Consider the following 17,654-nt stretch of genomic DNA (forward strand, 5'->3'; position numbering starts at 1 on the left):
TAACACTATTAACAAGCACAAAACCTCTAGCACCATCAAGTGTCAACGAGGAGCAGTGGAGAAGTCATAGGCAGGCAGTGCATCAAGAAGCTGTGCTAGTAACTTAAACACCAGCATGGAAACCGAGCTCAGGCATATAATGACTACCACAAAAAGTCATCTCATCTTCCAGAACCAAATAGTGTGATTCCCACAGTTCAGTCCCTTTTGATATCGAATATCATGTGAAGCTGGGATCAGAGCAGAGCATGCAGACGTCCCCAAGCTGCACACGGCGCCCGCCACAGCCCGTGCGCACCAAGAAGCACAGCCAGCGTGCCCTCAGCAAACACCACCACAAGTTCCGGGGTGGACCACCACTGTAAGCTGTAGTTTCTAAAATCTGTTACTCTATCCTGAAATTCTTTTTAATAGCCCAGAGTAAAAACTTAAACTTCACTTTTTAAAAATAATTTAAAATATACAATAGCTATTACAACAAAATATATGTGACAGATACTATATTAAATATATTCCATGGGATGACAGACATTACTAGCCTCCTAGTAGTAAATGTGAGTTCAGTCACGTCTGACTCTGCAACCCTTTGGACTGTCACCCACCAGGCCCTCCTGTCCATGGGATTTTTCAGGCAGGAACATTGGAATGGGCTGCCATTTCCTCCTCCAGGGCATCTTCCCGACCCAGGGATCAAACCCACACCTTCTGTGTCTCCTGCATTGCACTGAGCTTTCGGGAAAGCCCTACTAACCTCCTATGACCTATATTTTCTTAAATAGCAAATTACAAAATAGGGTTTTGTTCCATCTTGGCTTTTCTTCCCTCTGCACAACTGACAAATATACTTACTGCAGTTCATAATTCTGAATCTGTATTAATCAAAACGCCCATTTTGCTTCAGAACCCTCTGTGTTCCACCTTCAACAGTCCACAGGGCTAACCAGCAGCAAAGAGCAACGCGACGGCTTTATCCCAACATATCCCAACACACAGTCTCACTGGAAAGATTCTTAATGACCACTGACAGTCAGAAGTAGTGCGTGGCCTCTCAAAACGGCAGAAAACAAAAGTACACTTAGCACTGGCAATCATACCACCTTTTTTTTTAAGTCTTTACTGAATTTGTTACAATATTGCTCGCTTTATCTTTGGGGTTTTTGCCCCCAAGGCAGGTGGGATCTTAGTTCCCTGACCAGGGATCGAACCTGCGTCCCTTGTAATCCAAGGCAAAGGACTGCCAGAAAGTCACAGATCATATCATTCTTAATCCCCTCCAAGCTATACCATTACTGTGTTAGCTGGGATGTTTTATTTTGGCTTTGCCTCACTGTATACTACCTTAAACTCCTGGTGTTTCCTCTTCAATTTCTTTAGCTGTAACGGAGCCACTTTTTATATGAGGAGCTAAGGATCTAGAGAGATTCTGGAGAGATTTTTTTCCCTCCACTGCTGAGGAACAAAGTGAGAAAAAGCCTACGTTTTGGGGTTTCTTTTGATTAGCCTTATTTCAAATTCTTTAACTCACAAAGCACCGTATTTTACCCTTCCTAGATCTGAGCCTCCTGATCTCTAAGACAGAAATGGTATGTATATAAGCTGAGACATAACCCCACACTGCAGGGGGCAGCTAGACATGGATTCTGAATGATCCAGGCAGATTTAGTATACAATGGCGTGATTATTTAATAAGACAAGTTCATTACAATATTAACTACTCTAATGAAATATTATAAAGCTGACAGTATTGATTAAAGTTATAATTCTTAAGTTAAATAGGTTTAAATGTTAAAATAGCTTTAATAAAATTAGAAGAATAAAAGATACATATAGTTCCAGTCTAAAAGCTATCAGTATCAAAGTATATAATTATTACTGATAAGAATTCTCTAGAATAGATACAATCTGAAATTCTTTGATCTAAGAATAATGTCTAATATCAACATTTTGGGGTTGATGACTTAAATTCACCATCTGTAACTGAAGAAAGCAGGTATCTTTCTTCCCATTTCTCAATATTGTATAGTTAAAGTAACCTTCCATTTTATACCTACTCTTGAATTATGATTGTTAAATATAGTTAGCTATTAATACTCTGATCTTGGTGGTAGGTTTTCAACATGTAAAAGAAAACTCTGTAGGAGAAAAGAGTGCAGGGTGAAAATCATTTGAGTAAAATAAAGAATTTTACTATTTCATTTCTCTCCTAAACTGTCATTACTCTTTTCTTTACTGGTTCATCATTTGAAGCCAAAAATGATCAGTAATGAAAATTTAAATTTTAAAGTCTTTGATAGGCTTATGTGGTTATCAGTTGGTAATGAACAGTATCCCCAAATGAACACAGAGTTCCTGAGTACAGCAATCTAATTTGGCACCTTCTTATAGAAGAAACACTGCTTTCTACCACACATTAGAGATTTCAACAGGAGAGACACAAGGAAGGGATGCTACAGCCGCTAAGACAAACCTGCAACAAGCCAGTGACTGTAAGTCCTGACACGTGTCGTGCGTGAGGATCTGGGGGAGGACAGACACCCCTCAATGGCCAGTGTCTGGGTGCTGAACCGGCCCTGCCAGGTCACAGCGCCTTCCGTGAGGGGGCCCTGACCCCGCACCGCTGCTCTCAGCACATGGGCCCTCACCTGGGAGCGCGTGCTCCTCGTAGTCTCAGCCTCGGACAGCGGCACAAGGGGCTGAGGGGCCTGTCCTTCCCCCTCAGTGATCCGTCTGTTCAGGGCGAACTAATGTTGTATTCTGGTCTAGACGCGTAATCAATATAACAAACACATACCGCCAAGTCGCCTCTGGAGTGCTTCTTCCTCTAGGGTAATGATATAAATCTGCTCATCCAGGTCTTCAAGAATCTAAATGTAAAGACCACATTATTAAATCATACATTACAAAAGCAGTGTTTATGAGAATAGTTAGGCTACTTGGCCTACAATTTAGACAACCATTCAAATTAATAGGAATCTAAAATAAAAATGTTCAAACTATTCTATTTGCAAATTAAGTAAAAAGTCTTAGTGTAGAACTAAGCGAACTGAAAGCTGATTCTCACAAAATCTACATACATCTAAATTTGGGTTATTTCAGTCTAAAGAATGAAAGAACTCTGCAGCTCTCTCAAAGGCACACAAATGCAAGCATTCTAAACATCCAAAAAGCTGAATGCAGTAATCTCTTCATGCCCAACCTAGTTCTCTGGAGCTGGAAGGAGCAGATCACCCAGTCCAATAATGGTTTCTCGTCTATGAATACATTAACCTGCATAATGTGTACAACAAGAAATCCATAAATGAAATCGCTACCATTCATACTTTTCATGTACATCACCTTCATATACTGAAAGATGTCCAAAAATATTAAACACTGGGATTATGAAAATCACCCCACAGACCGAACCCTAGAGACAGACTGCTGAACACACACACTCACTACCAAAGCATACAACACTAGTAAAATCAACCACCAGAAAACCCACTAAGCAACAGCCAATTTAGATGGGATATTCTCTGCACTGTCTTCATTGCTGATAAAACCTAAAAACTTCATCATCACAGGTGGGAAATTTATTATCACTTTGGCCACCTGATGAAAACAACTGACTCCTTAGAAAATACCCTGCTGCTGGGAAAAATTGGAGGTGGGAGGGGAAGGGGACGACAGAAGATGAGATGATTGGGATGGCATCACTGACTCGATGGACGTGAGTGTGGGTAAACTCCGGGAGTTGGTGACGGACAGGGAAGCCTAGCGTGCCCTAGTCCATGGGGTCGCAAGGAGTCGGACACGACTGAGCGACGGAACTGAACTCATCACAGCTTGCCTCCTTGAGCCAATCCTAAGTATCTTCCTAGCTCTGGGAAAACTCTGAAAGCAGCCCAGAGCTGTTATTAATGTTGTGCCCTTCAACTCCAAACTACTTATTTCTCAGCAAAACAATAAACTGTGAGTTGATGGACAAAAGGATGGATATCCTATATATTAATACATATATCCTTTCAGAACCCTGATAAGACATTTTCAGAAAAAGGAGTTTCAATTATGCAATCCCTATCAAGTATCAAGCAATCTAATAATTCCCAGTATTTGAACAAATATTGATGGCCAAGAGCTGAAAACAAAATAAAATAAGAATATATAGTAAGAAACAAGTAATTATAAGAGATGGCCATCTTGTGAGCCCGGGAGGAACGGGAAGAAAGGGGGCCCTCCCACAGCAGCCAAGGCCCCGACACTCCAGTCTCTGGAGGGAGAAGGGCCCACGGGAGCCCCCGGGGAGGCCATGCACGGGACCAGGGAGGGCTTCGCTGAGGACAGGACACACTCGTGGGTCCATGGAAGCCCCAGGTGGGGGCCGTGAACGGGGCTGAGTCATCCAATGCAGATTTCCCACGCGAGGAGAGCACGGGCCACGCCTCTGTGGGCCGAGATACAAAGTTCCTTTTCCATCAACGTTCTCACCACTTCCTACTGTCTGGACCACAAAAGACACTTTTTACTTTTCTCAAGGTCAAACACATAGAAAGGGGCCTTCCCTGGTGGCTCAGCCAAAAAGAATCTGCTTGCCAAACAGAAGACCTGGGTTCAATCTCTAGGCTGGGAAGACTCCTTGGAGAAGGAAATGGCAACCCACTCCGGCAATCTTACAGGGAAAATCCTATGGACAGAGGAGCCTGGTGGGCTACAGTCCATGGGGTCACAAATGAGTCAGAGATGACTGAGCAACTAAAGAACACCACCACACACGAAGGATTTCTTCTAGCTGTGCAGCTGCCCACTGAAGGCTCGCGCCACATGGACGCGCTGGTGTGAGTGACGACGAGAAGCACAGCTGTCTGCATGAGGGCTGGCGTGCTGCGTCACTCCACAGCAACCCTGAGAAAAACAGCCTGCTCTCACCCCACCCTGTAACACGCCACCAAACTAAGGTCTGGCAAAGGAAAGTTCAGTTCAGTTCAGTCCAGTCGCTCAGTCGTGTCCGACTCTCCGCGACCCCATGAATCACAGCACGCCAGGCTTCCCTGTCCATCACCAACTCCCGGAGTACACTCAAACTCATGTCCACAGAGTCGGTGATGCCATCCAGCCATCTCATTCTCCGTCGTCCCCTTCTCCTCCCGCCCCCAACCTTTCCCAGCATCAGAGTCTTTTCCAGTGAGTCAACTCGTCGCATGAGGTGGCCAAAGTATTGCAGTTTCAGCTTTAGCATCAGTCCCTCCAATGAACACCCAGGATTGATCTCCTTTAGAATGGACTGGTTGGATCTCCTTGCAGTATAAGGGACTCTCAGGAGTCTTCTCCAACACCATAGTTCAAAAGCATCGATTCTTCGGCGATCAGCTTTCTTCACAGTCCAACTCTCACATCCATACATGACCATGGGAAAAACCATTGCCTTGACTAGACGGACCTTGGTTGGCAAAGTAATGTCTCTGCTTTTTAATATACTATTTAGCTGCCTTCAAAGCCTGCGCTCTTAGCCAGTCTGGGATGATGGGGACCTAAATATGGATCGGACTTAGTCCTTGACCTCAAACAGCTTATATTCTATGTTCAGGATAGACATGAACAAAAAAATTATAGAACTGAAATCAAAGGCATAAATGAAGCTAAATTAAAATGTTACAAAAGTTCGGAGGAAGAAAGATTCCCAGCTTCTCTGTGGGAAGGAAAAAGTCTTCACAAACGTTTCTGATGGTAGTAGCATAGTGACTGGTAGCTTCATTTACCAAAAGGAGAAAAGGCATTCCGATCAGAGCAAGTGACAAGCAGAACGCCCAGGTGGGGAGGTACAAAGCATACTCAGCAACAGAAGGGCTCGAACTCTCTTTCTTAACGTAGAACAAGCAGCAGCCCAGAGCCCCGGCTCCGAGAAGAGCCTCTGGGCTCAAGCCCTGCCCCGTCCTCTCAGATCTGTGATCGAGTACAAGCTAACTGATCTCCCTGAACTGCAGATAATTCAAGCATAAAATGAGAACACCACCACCCAACTTGCGGGCTTATCATCAGGGTTAAATGAAGTTATGAAAAATGAAATTAAATGAAGCACTCAGGGCACACATACAGCAAATACTTAATTACTAAATAAATAACCATTATTATGAGATGTTAGGAATAAGAAAAGTCTGAAGATGTTATTAATAACTGACAAGTTTGGGAGAAAATAAGCTTGGGGAGGGGAGATAAATAAGTAGTTTGATTCTTTATCTGTTGGGTTTTCAACTCCATGGGGTATTCAATTATAGCATTTAAAATATACTGCAGTTTATATTCATTATCTTTTTCTCACTAGATGCAGACATTGAAAAGTGAGGTGGCAGTGGTGGAACGCTCGGGAAAACAGGGCAGAGCACCATCAGCCCAAGGATAGAATTTGAAGAAACATTTGCCTATTTTAGGGGGCATAAAGTAGACACAGAGAAAGAGATCAAAAAAAAACAAAACAAAACACCCAGAGAAATCAGGAAGAAACTAAATGAATGCCATGTCACAAAGCCTCTTTAAGAGGGAAGCAAATTTCAAGATTTAAGAGCATGTGTATTATATTTGAGTGTGTGCATATTTACATACCAGGTAAAAACATCCATTTTTATTTTAAAAAATATGAAGATTGCCATTAAAAAAAAAACTTTCAAAATTAAGCAAACATTTCCTAAAAGAATGTCTACTATGGTATTCTCTGCTTCTTTCCCTTGATGAATCACCCTGATAGGGAAGAAAACATATAACCATGATAGTTTAGTAAGTACAACTAGTGAAATACAGACAAAGGGGAATACAGACATGCAGCACGAGAAGCTTCACTATCGCAGCTGAGAGAAGTGAGGCAGGGTTCAGAGCTGGTGTCAGAGCCAGGGCTCCAGGATGCTGCCAGGTGGCCAAAGCAGGTAGGAGGCAGTGGCGAGAGAAAGGCCCTCGCCATGCCTGGGAAAGGGGGAGAATCCAGCATGCTTGGGAACTGCACATCAGCTGGGAGACTGACCGGAATCAGACACTGGGGAGGCCACGGCGGGAGAGGTGGCTGCAGGTAAACTCAGGGCAGACAGGTGTGAAAGGCGTTCTTACATGTGCGTAGTTTAGACTGGAGCATGTAGGCAATGATGATCCATGAAAATAATAGAAGTGACAAACTCTCTAGATCCAGGTAAGAATTATTTTCATATTGTTAAATACCTGATAAAATAGCTAGAAGCCAAAGTAAAGTATGTATGTGTGTGTCGAGTCACTTCAGTCATAGCCAACTCTTTGTGACCCCATGGACTGTAGCTCACCAGGCTCATCTGTCCGTGGGATTTTACTGGCAAAAATACTGGAGTGGGTTGCCATTCCCTCCTCCAGGGGACCTTCCCAACCCAGGGATCAAACCTGCATCTCCTGTGTCTCTTGCAATGCAGGCAGATTCTTTACCGCTGAGCCACTGGGAAAGCCCAAAAGCCAAAGCAACTTAGGAACAAATCATCAAAACTACCATAAACTGAAAATTATTTTAAAATGAATATACAGTATTTCTGAGATTAAAGGGGAAGGTATAATTCAATTAATCAAGATATAATATGCGGACAAATTTTCAGGAAATAACTGTTTTGTAATTCAAAGAATATATATAGTAAACTTTGAAACATAAAAGAGTTACTATTTGATAGAAGACCAGTTCAGTTCAGTCACTCAGTCGTGTCCAACTCTTTGCAACCCCATGAAATGTAAGATAATGGACACTTAAAATACCTCTAAATATCTGTACACTTTGTCTTCAAATCGGTTAGAAGCATTTTTACCTGTGTGCTTTTATACTTTGCATTTTAAGAGCAAAAACAAATTTGGTTTCCAAAGATGAAAACAAAACAATAGCAATTGGGGCATCAATATATAAAAATATTCTCTGTTTCTGAGTGCCAGTTTAGAACCTGGGAGATGTTCACATGGGAAAGTGTTTATTTAACAGAAAAGACGCTGTACGACGACATACTCACTGTTGGCTTCACCAACAGCTGCCCCATGACCGTGAACATGCGGGAGAGGCCGACTGGAGTGCACACTGCAGAACAGAGAGAGAAGCTTCCTTCAGAGTTAGGAGAGGAACCGCGGGTCCACAGTAAGCCAGACTCAGAGACTGCTGCCATGAGAGAACGCCTGCTTCAAACCCAGGTCTGCTCAGCATTCTGTCACAGGCCTCCTCAGTGTCACCACTAAAGCAGCACTGGGGGCGGGCACGCGAACAGTGGGCATCCTTGCACTTAAGGGAGACTTGGGAAGACCAAGGAGGGGCAGGAGATGCCAGACTCCAGCAGCTGAATAACAACAAGGGCTCTCACTTCAAAGAAGTCAAAGAAAACCAACCAGAAAACAGGCTGCATTTCAAGTGTCAATACTAACTGACCTGGGTACCAGACAAGGCTACCTGACAGTGATGGCAATACACTGACGTCCTTTTACCTACACTTATCTGCTTAGGGTATCGCTGAGACATGATGTGATGCTCTAAGTAAAACAAAACACATTGTGAAGAAAAAAAAGACCACAGATTCATCAACCAGAATTTGACAATTACTATTCAAAGACAGAAGGGAGTTCTGCGGCTGGGGCGGGGGCGGGGGCAGGCAGGGAGAGTCGGGGGGCATGTCTGACTCTGTCTCCCCCTCCCTTCCTCTCTCCAGCTCCGTGAAAGAGGCTCTCTTTAGAGAAAACCAAAGGTATGTTATTGTTTCAAGGTTTCAGTTTATCAAAATCTATCTTGAACATACCAAAAAAGTTAAGGGCTAACTTTAAAAAAGAAATCTCCAAGCTGTTAAAGAATCTCATCAGGAAACTTGCCCATAATTTTCTAGAACAGAGAACAACTCTGCTTTACCATCAATATTATGTCAGAAAAATACTTACAGAGAAGTAACAAGCATCCCATCAATGATATACAGGAATATAAATAAGGTAGGTAGAACTCCCAGAGATCTGTTTAAAAATGTAAATATTTTAGTACATCCAAAATACTGTGCATTAAGACACAGACTGACTATAGATTCATGTATAGTAAACATCATAATTGCCTATTTCAGTCTACTAAACCATGTAATTTCTAAATTGTACAATAAAAAGATCTAAAACAGAAGAACAGGAAATAACTCTTTTGCAAAACCTGTTTAGAGGGAGAAAATAAGCCTCCATGGAATTTTAAGAACAGAAACCAATTAACCAAAGGGAAAAAAAAAGTCTGAAAACTGCTTGCTCATTCTACACACAAGAAACACATAAACATTCATTTCTTTCCTTAAACATGTCAAAAGATTTTTTAATTCTGTAAATTAACAATATGGATTAACTACACAAGGATTACTGCATAATAATATACAAAGAATTATTAAAATGTTTTAAAAAGTGAATGTGTAATTATATTCCAAACCGTAGTCTCCCTTAGAGAAACTGGTTTAAACAAGTCAATCCGCACCATATAAAGATTCCATGCTGGCAGCGTCATTGTCAATGAGTGCTGAGGCTACCCACACGATCCCAAGAATAAGTAAGGCCAGGAGGATGAGCATGACCAGAGTTTCTAAAATTCGGGCTCGGATTCCCTGAAAAATACAACAAGGATTTATTTTTTTTATTTTATCACATGAACAATTAGGCTTCTGTCGATGTGAAAACAAAAATTCTTTGGAAGGGGAGGAAATTTATATTTCTCAGCAAGACAAAAAACACTAACTGCTTACTGTTTGTATTGTTCAGACTGACTTTTCTTTTGAAAATTATGTAAAACACCATTAAGCTTTGAAGAAAGTACCCAAAAATTTCTTTAAAAATCACTTTGCAGAGCCATTTTAAACAATTAATTACTTTCCTAACACTTTCCACGACGAGAGTAGATTAACGAATTTTTATTTGTGATTCTAATCAAGGGATTACGAGGCTAATTAAGGCATGCTGCCAAGCAGTTCTGTGAACACCCAATTTGGTGAGAGCACAAAGCACCATCTACTGGAGAACGCAGGAATCCCGCTGGCTCCCCACAGCCGCCAGCGCTCTCTAGCGACCGGATGAAAGACTTCACGGTGACCCAGCCTCAGAAACCACGGGGACGGACGGTATCAATATTTGTATCAATTAAACATCACTCCTTTGTCCACAGTAGATTGAATTTTTCAATAAATCCACCAGGATGGAATATAATAAAGAATCATTGTGTACAATTTTAAATACATAAAACAAATTCTGACCTCAGGGCCAAACAAGAGGCCAACTTAAATTTGAAACCTAGGGAACTAGGCAAAAGAAACACTTTCTCATAGTCTTAGAAAGTTATCAGATGACTGAATCTGTGCTTAAATGCAAATATTCATTTGTTATTTTATACTGTAATACACTATTTTACATCTAACATAAAATTATAAGTATATCCATGTTTCTCAAATCACATAATATTTCCTTCCATATTAAAAAGTCTAAAGATATGAGCTATATATAAAATCTAAAATATGGACTTATTTCAATTTTGCTCTAAATGTTAGTTTCTAATTTCTGATTTACAAAAACAGGTTGCAATTAAATCACAGCTCTTCAAATTCAATAAGAAAGGAAATGTCCTATAGCCACTGCCAAGCATTCCCAGCCTGAAGTGGTGACTCAGACTTGTCTTACCACAGGGTGGCCCCTTGTAGGTTAAAACATATCTGGCAAAGAATCCGCCTGCAATGTGGGAGACCTGAGTTCAATCTCTGGGTTGGGAAGATTCTCTGGAGAAGGGAAATCCTACCCACTCCAGTATTCTGGCCTGGAGAATTCCATGGACTGTATAGTCCATGGGGTTGCAAAGAGTCGGACATGACTGAGTGACTTTCACTTCACTTCTCTTCTTCGAAGTTAAGAGTCAGTGCCCCTTACATGCTCAGAGCAGGGGAGGCTGGTGAACCAAAGTGATGAGAACCTGCATCTGAAACACATCAGCTCTCACAGTAGCTATGACTCAAGTGAGAGGAGACAAGAACAGTCGCAAAACAGACTACTAAAAAACACACTTCTACTTTCCTGAAGAACACTTCACAGCTTTCAAACCATTTAGGATACCAAAACATGACCACTACCTTTTAGCACTGATTTTTTTTTCCCTCTTCCTCTTTCTAAGCAAGAATCTTTTAATTACACCTTAAATATGATCTGGAAAGTCTATAAATAAAAGATAAAAAGAGCAGGCTCTGGAGCATATGTATTACAATCTCAGCTTCATCTCTTCCTGCCTCTGACTGCAGCCCAAATCCTGCCAGCCACCAACTAGCCCACAGAACATCTGAGCTCACAAAACACGTAACACGGGTCTGAGGTGTCATCATACATGACTAAAGAGCAGTGTCACTCAGAACTATGAGCCCAGATGTCCAAACACAGGGCATTTTACTACAATAATATGCTACAGTTACTGTAGCCAGCAGTTACAATAATGTAACATTAAGGTACAGTGAGTGCTGCAGTGATGATAAATTCGGGGAACCAGTCACCAGTAAGACTTACATGCTTCCTCTGACATTTTGGTAGGAACTGGTGGCAATTTAGTCGCTAAGTCGTGTCTAACTTTTGCGACCCCAGGGAATGTAGCCCACCAGGCTCCTCTGTCCATGGGATTTCCCAGCCAAGAATACTGGAGTGGGTTGCATGGATCAAACTAGAGTCTCTTGAATCTCCTGCATCTGGCAGGTGGATTCTTTTACCAACTGAGCCACCAGGGAAACCCCTGGTAAGAACTGTTTCTTAGCAATTCAGTTTGTTTTTCATCAAATCCGCTTCTCTGCGTTGGAAGGCGATGCTCCGTGGTTCTCTCCCACGTCGAGAGAGGCGGGCACTCTCATTCTGGACTGTCTTTGCAAGGACATCTACACAGCGAACGGCCTGGGAAGACAGAGGCAGTGTCTCTGTGGCAGAGGCAGGTCCGCCTCCTTTATGGCATGAGAAGCCAGGCAGTTTGCTGCAGGGCCCCCTCTGTGCAGGGCTCCGCAGCTGTGACACGAGCCCTCTGAGGGGACAGCTTCCAGGGGACCGCGTCGCCCCCGGGGCCCAGAGCCTGGGGAACTGGCAGGAGCAGCGGGCTGCTGCGCTCTCAGGCTGAGGGATGAAGTCCCCTGCGTCGGACCAGGAGTCTGGGTCTACAGCCAGTGTCTGTGAAGCTGGCCAACTAACCTGTCACCTTGCAATTACCATAATGTCTCAAGACACCCGCCTCCCCGCCCCCGCCCCGACAGCTGGAGCATAGGGGCTGATCCCTGGCCTGGGGCAGCTCCCTCTCCCCTGAGTAGAGCAGGAAGGGGTCTTCTTGTGACCGTGTAAGAGCAAGCCCTGCAAGGCCAGCTGACAGGAACCATCCTACACATACCACGGCTACCGAGAACGACTCTTCTTGTATGCTTGGTGCCCTGTCATATTTTCCAAAATTTTTAGAGTGGATGTGGATGACTTAAGATATAGGAGAACAGACTAATGTTGTCTTTAATTTTCAATATTTTCTTAAAATAATAAATGTCCAAGAGTCTGGAACCCGAAAGAATAACTTTTTAAAAATATCCAAGTTTGGTTTATGAGACAGACCGTAGAACAGGCTTGTTAAGAGCCCCACCAAGAGTAGCAGACCACTGGGCTCAAATCCTGTCTCCATCCTGACGCACTGTGTGACCTTGGCCAAGTGCCTAAACCCCGCTGTGCCGCAGTTTCCTCCCCTGTATAACGAGTTTATTAAAGACACCCCACCTCATGGGCGGCTATCAGGACCACATGAGTGAACGTGTGTGGCGTGCTGGGCACAGTCTGCTGTCAGTACTCAAGACCTGGGAGCTCACCTGTCACTCGTGCTTCTCAGTTAAATGGAGACCACCTTTCAGCGCCTGCACGTTCCTCTTTTCCCGTCTACCACGTACAACCTGGAAGAAACCAGACTGCCTTCCTTGCTACGTGAGCACCCAGTTCACCAGAGCTTCTGATCGCATGCCCGGCCACTGGCGGACCCGAGGAGCTCACCCCGAATCCTGTCTCCATTCTGTGGCTGCCCACGCATCTCACTGGACCCCCTCAACTCTCGGGCCCACCTCTGAGACCTCACCTGGGGCAGCTGCCGCCTCAGTCCAGGACCTCCTCATCTCCTGCGATCTCTCCACCCTCTAACCTAGCTCTGGGCCTTCCTCCTCATCCTCCCCCCTCCTCTGGGCCTCCCAAGCCCTGCAACCAGTCTTGCTTTCACTGGGCTAAACCCCATAGTGAACTAGCACATTTTAGTGATAATTCAGTGTCAATAATGTTCTAGTATTCCTGGCCCCTTTAACTTCCACCAGACCAGTTTAATTACACCTGGAAGCTACAGCAATGCTCAAAAAATTTATAGAATCAAGAGAAAGTTTTGATCCTACCCTTCAAAGTGGGACTTCAATGTCATCCGGCAATCTTCATGCTGATCTGTGGCTACTAATCCCCTCAGAGACATGTAATGTCTTCCGTGGCCTTGGTCCTAGCCTCACGCCCTGCACCCTCCCACTGCAGCTGACCTGACCTGGCCCTTAGTGAGACCCAGCTGGTGGCCTGCACGGCCCCGCAGCTCCTTCCCCTCGTCCTTCGTTTGTCGCCATCCCTATGTCTTTCATTCTGTAAAGCAAAGTATCTCTGAAGGCACAATCCTCAGTGTTCAGCCTCTCAAGCTTTATCAGGGCTTCTCAAACACTAACATGCGCAGATTTACTGAGGGGCTTGTCAATCCCTGTGTGCCAGCCCCTGTGGCTCATCAGTCCATTCTTGTGAAGATGGTCCCCCAGACAGACTGCTCCCTTCTCTCCTGGACGATCTTGCCTCCTCACGTGGCCAACAACCCTCAAGTTTATGCCTTTAGTCCAATTCACACCAGAGGCCAAGGTGCATAATCTTAATCACCACCTCACCTTAGATACCTCACAGCAACTTTCAACTGAACCCTAAAATCAAACTCATCATTTTATCCCCTAAGCCTGCTCCTACTCAGTGTCACATACCTCAATAAATGGCACCATTATCCACTTTGGTGCTTTTGCCAGACACTCAAGAAACATCCGCGTCACCTCCTTCCTGCTGCACCCCACTCCACCCCTCCCCAACACACACACACACACAAACACCTGGACCCCGGTCCAGTTCAGCACAAAGTCCTTTCGATTCTCCCGTGTCACTTCCTTCCTGCTGCACCCCACCCCACCCCAACACACACACGCACCTGGACCCCAGTCCAGTCCAGCACCAAGTCCTTTCAATTCTTCCGTGTAATTACGACTCAAATTCATCCACATCTTTCTATTGCCACAGCGTCTGTCTGGATGACACCCCAGCCTCCGAGCTGCATCCGGGTCCGGCATCCATACTGCTGTCGCTCCCTGGCCTGCGGCCTGTCTCCATGGGAGTGTGTGTCATCTCAAAGTGCAAATCTGAGCACTGCACACACACTCACAGCTGCTGGCCTGGGAAACAGATGCACTCATGTGACGGAAAACAAGAAGGTCAGGCCTGCTCAGTGCCCTCTCCACCTGAGGTCCTGCACAGGTACAGCCCTAAAGCTGGGCCATGCGCATCCTCCTGCTGTTTAAATAGTACTCAAAGTAATTAGTAACACGCACAAATCATTTATGCTTAACTAGTGTAGACCAGCACTGTCCCACAGCTTTCTCTGTGATCGCAGAACGCGCTGTTCCGCGCTGTCCAATCGCACGGCTAGTGACTGCAGGTGCACACTGAGCGCCAGAATCACAGAGCGCAGCTCCTGTGACTGAAGAGCTGGTGCTTCATTTTACTGAGCTCTAGTTGTCTTAGACTTATACAGCCGCACATGGCTCCTGGTTGCCACACCGCTCAGAGAGGCTGCTAACACTCTGCTTCTGACAAAACCTCACGGTGAGTCCTCTCTGTACTCTCAAGGACTTTCTGGCCATTTTCCTAAATTTAACCTTGATATAAAATTCTCTGAACAAATCTCTCTGTGATTAACAATTATATGTGAAAGTTTTTCTTAAAAGAAACAAGCCGTACCATTCCAAGAGGATGCTTTTTCTATTATAAATATATGAATAAAATCAAGAAGAAACATCTGAAATGTACACCCACATGCTTAAGCAGCCAAATAAGAAACATTTAACCAGATAAACCTCTGCAGTCAAAGCACATGCACTCTTCAAAAATTTATTTCAAACTGATCACCATTTCTTTTGAAAGTAACAACTTATAAAAAGAAATTTTCTAATTCTCAGTTACTAGTCTAAGTGTTTTAAAAAGAGTAAATCAGGAATTACAGAAGAGGCCGCCACAGAGCAAGTCGCCGGGATTACAGAGTGTGACTGCCCTTGTCTATGGCACACTGAGAACGACTGACGTCGTCAGAAGTCACTGCCAAGCTGGCCCGATCCACTACGAGGCGAGGGTAATCGTTTCCCTTTTGTTAATTCTATTCCCTTTTCATGATTAAATGGGACAAAATCAGCCCAATTTGAAATCAATTAAGTATCACATTTATGAGCTTTAGCAAAACCAACAGAAAAACATAACAAATCTGTTCATTAAACACAATGTGGCAGATTTTCCACCTTCAACAAATCGGAATAGAGAGAGAAAGGGTGAAGGGACTATAAATAATCAGACTTCATTGGTTCATTTAGCATCGACTGGCTCATGTCTCAAAAATACACCAACTGTTATCATTACCTTTCTTTAGAACACTAAAACAGTGCAAAGCCTAAAGAGTACAGGCTTTGTGGCATGTAGTATGGAGTTTTTTACACTTTTGTGTGTGGTTCTGTTTGCAAAGAAATGAAAAGCATTGTGAGAGCTTTTATCGCTACCATTAATCACCAGCAGGACAGCATATAAGCAAAAAACTATGCCTACTGCTCATTTTCCCATTAGGAGTCAGAATCAGGGGCTAGGACGCCCCCAGGGGAAGGCCCCTATCAACTTCATTCTTGCATACGCTGAGCTAAAAGATGTGCCAGATGTCAGCACAAGGGACTGAAACATCCTGCAGTCGACAAAGTGGCAAACATCGTCAGAGTGGAAGCAGGTTCCCACTGTTCATCTTATAAAGTAAGAAACACCTCCGGAATATAACATCACAGAACTACTCATCATCAACAGTAACACTTGCTCACAGAATTCTGAATGTTGTACCATGCCATACAGTACTAGGATTTCATGAATTTCGTAATATTTTTATAAATACTTTGTCTAACCCAGCCCCCAAAAACATAAATCTCAGTTACCTTATGAAACACCATCCCTTTTGTTGAAATCATAGTATAATAAGCACTCAGGGTATTAGTAAAAAAATAAAATAAAACTTCAAAACAAACTACTTTCTTTCCGCCAAGGAAACATTGTTTTTAAGAAAAGTAAGCTATATACTTAATTACTTTAGTTTCATACCAGTATTATTCCGGAAATTACAACTGTCTCAGCATTTAACAGTTTAGATTAAATAGGCTAGTAAAGGCTAAACAGCAAATTTTGGTGCTGGTCACTTACACATTAAATGCTCTGTACTGAACATCAATGAAGTGAAAATCACAATATATTTACAAAAGCTCTAATAGTGAACTGGTGTGTTTCTATGGTGATGAACATTTAAACAAGGTTTCGCATGGACATCTTGGCCTCTTGGAAGGTATGTAAACACCACTTCATATACTATGTCTCCACCCATCAGGAAAGCCTGGGAAAAATTTCTACATTCACAGAACATTTAAAATAAATATCAAGCCATTGTTTCCACTTAACAAAAAGGGTCTCTTAGTAACATTAAGATAAGGTTTGCTCAGCATGACATCAAGACAGCACCAAGCACACATGCAGCCATCTGGGCAAGATCGATAGAAGGACTAATAAAGAACAGAAAATAAAGGCAGGTATTAATTATTTTCAACCATGAAAAAACTACAAACAAGTATCCCTAGAGAGTCAAACATTTCCCCCTTTGCTCCCAAAGTAATCATTAAAAGGACAGACAAAAAGAGTTTTGGTCCCAAGTCAAAGAAAATAGCTTTATGGAAAGCACTGTTAAAACTCCAGAATGAAACGCTTTTTAATATTAATATTTTCTGCAGTTTATTATATATATACATATTTATTTAATATAGTCATACAGTAGGAAAAGTGAAAATGCTGAGACTCAAGGTACTGAGACTTGACAAAAAGGAAGCATTTTAGGCTAAGTTAAAATAATAACAACAACACTGCTAGTTCATTGAACTAAGATGTTCACTAGATTTAATAGGCAGAAATTCTCAGGATTTTAAACAAACAAAATCCTCCAGATTACAAGTAAAATAAACAGATAGATACAGTGAATTTCCAACATGTAAATGAAAGAACTGAATTGTACAAAGACTGCAGGGACTTTCCATCAAAATGTTTAAATATTAACTCTAAATTGGGGGAAAAAACATTCCTCAGTATACTTTATCACATGAAAATAAACTAATAGTTGGCCAGTAAGGATCTTTTCTAACTCTAACTCTGTTCTAATAATTCTTTAGTAAAACTTGATGGAAAAGAAGAGAAGGGAACTATTCGCAAAGCTCCCGTTATGTAGTTGCTTTATATGTAATCACTGAATATTCAAAATAAAGCCAAATTTATTATAAATGAGAAGGCTCACACCCAAAAAACGAAATAAT

The 17,654-nt window shown here is 42.9% G+C and overlaps 1 protein-coding gene across 6 annotated transcripts in view; it reads right to left on the reverse strand.

Annotated features, from left to right (window-relative positions):
* Positions 1-17,654, reverse strand: part of LMBR1 (limb development membrane protein 1) — a 145,363-nt gene that overhangs the window by 55,922 nt on the left and 71,787 nt on the right. For 5 of the 6 annotated variants that reach the window (XM_088834787.1, XM_055421640.2, XM_055421641.2 and 2 more), the window contains 4 exons: positions 9,446-9,572; positions 8,884-8,952; positions 7,977-8,041; positions 2,792-2,864 (listed from right to left, as the gene is read on the reverse strand). In XM_088834787.1, the coding sequence (XP_088690913.1) occupies positions 2,792-2,864; positions 7,977-8,041; positions 8,884-8,952; positions 9,446-9,572 (334 nt within the window). The remainder of the gene's footprint in view (positions 1-2,791; positions 2,865-7,976; positions 8,042-8,883; positions 8,953-9,445; positions 9,573-17,654) is intronic. The other variant, XM_055421643.2, reaches the window with a different exon arrangement.

This window comes from Moschus berezovskii, chromosome 3, assembly GCF_049115385.1.
Source record: "Moschus berezovskii isolate FMDL1 chromosome 3, NW_MosBer_1.0, whole genome shotgun sequence".
NCBI lineage: Eukaryota > Metazoa > Chordata > Mammalia > Artiodactyla > Moschidae > Moschus > Moschus berezovskii.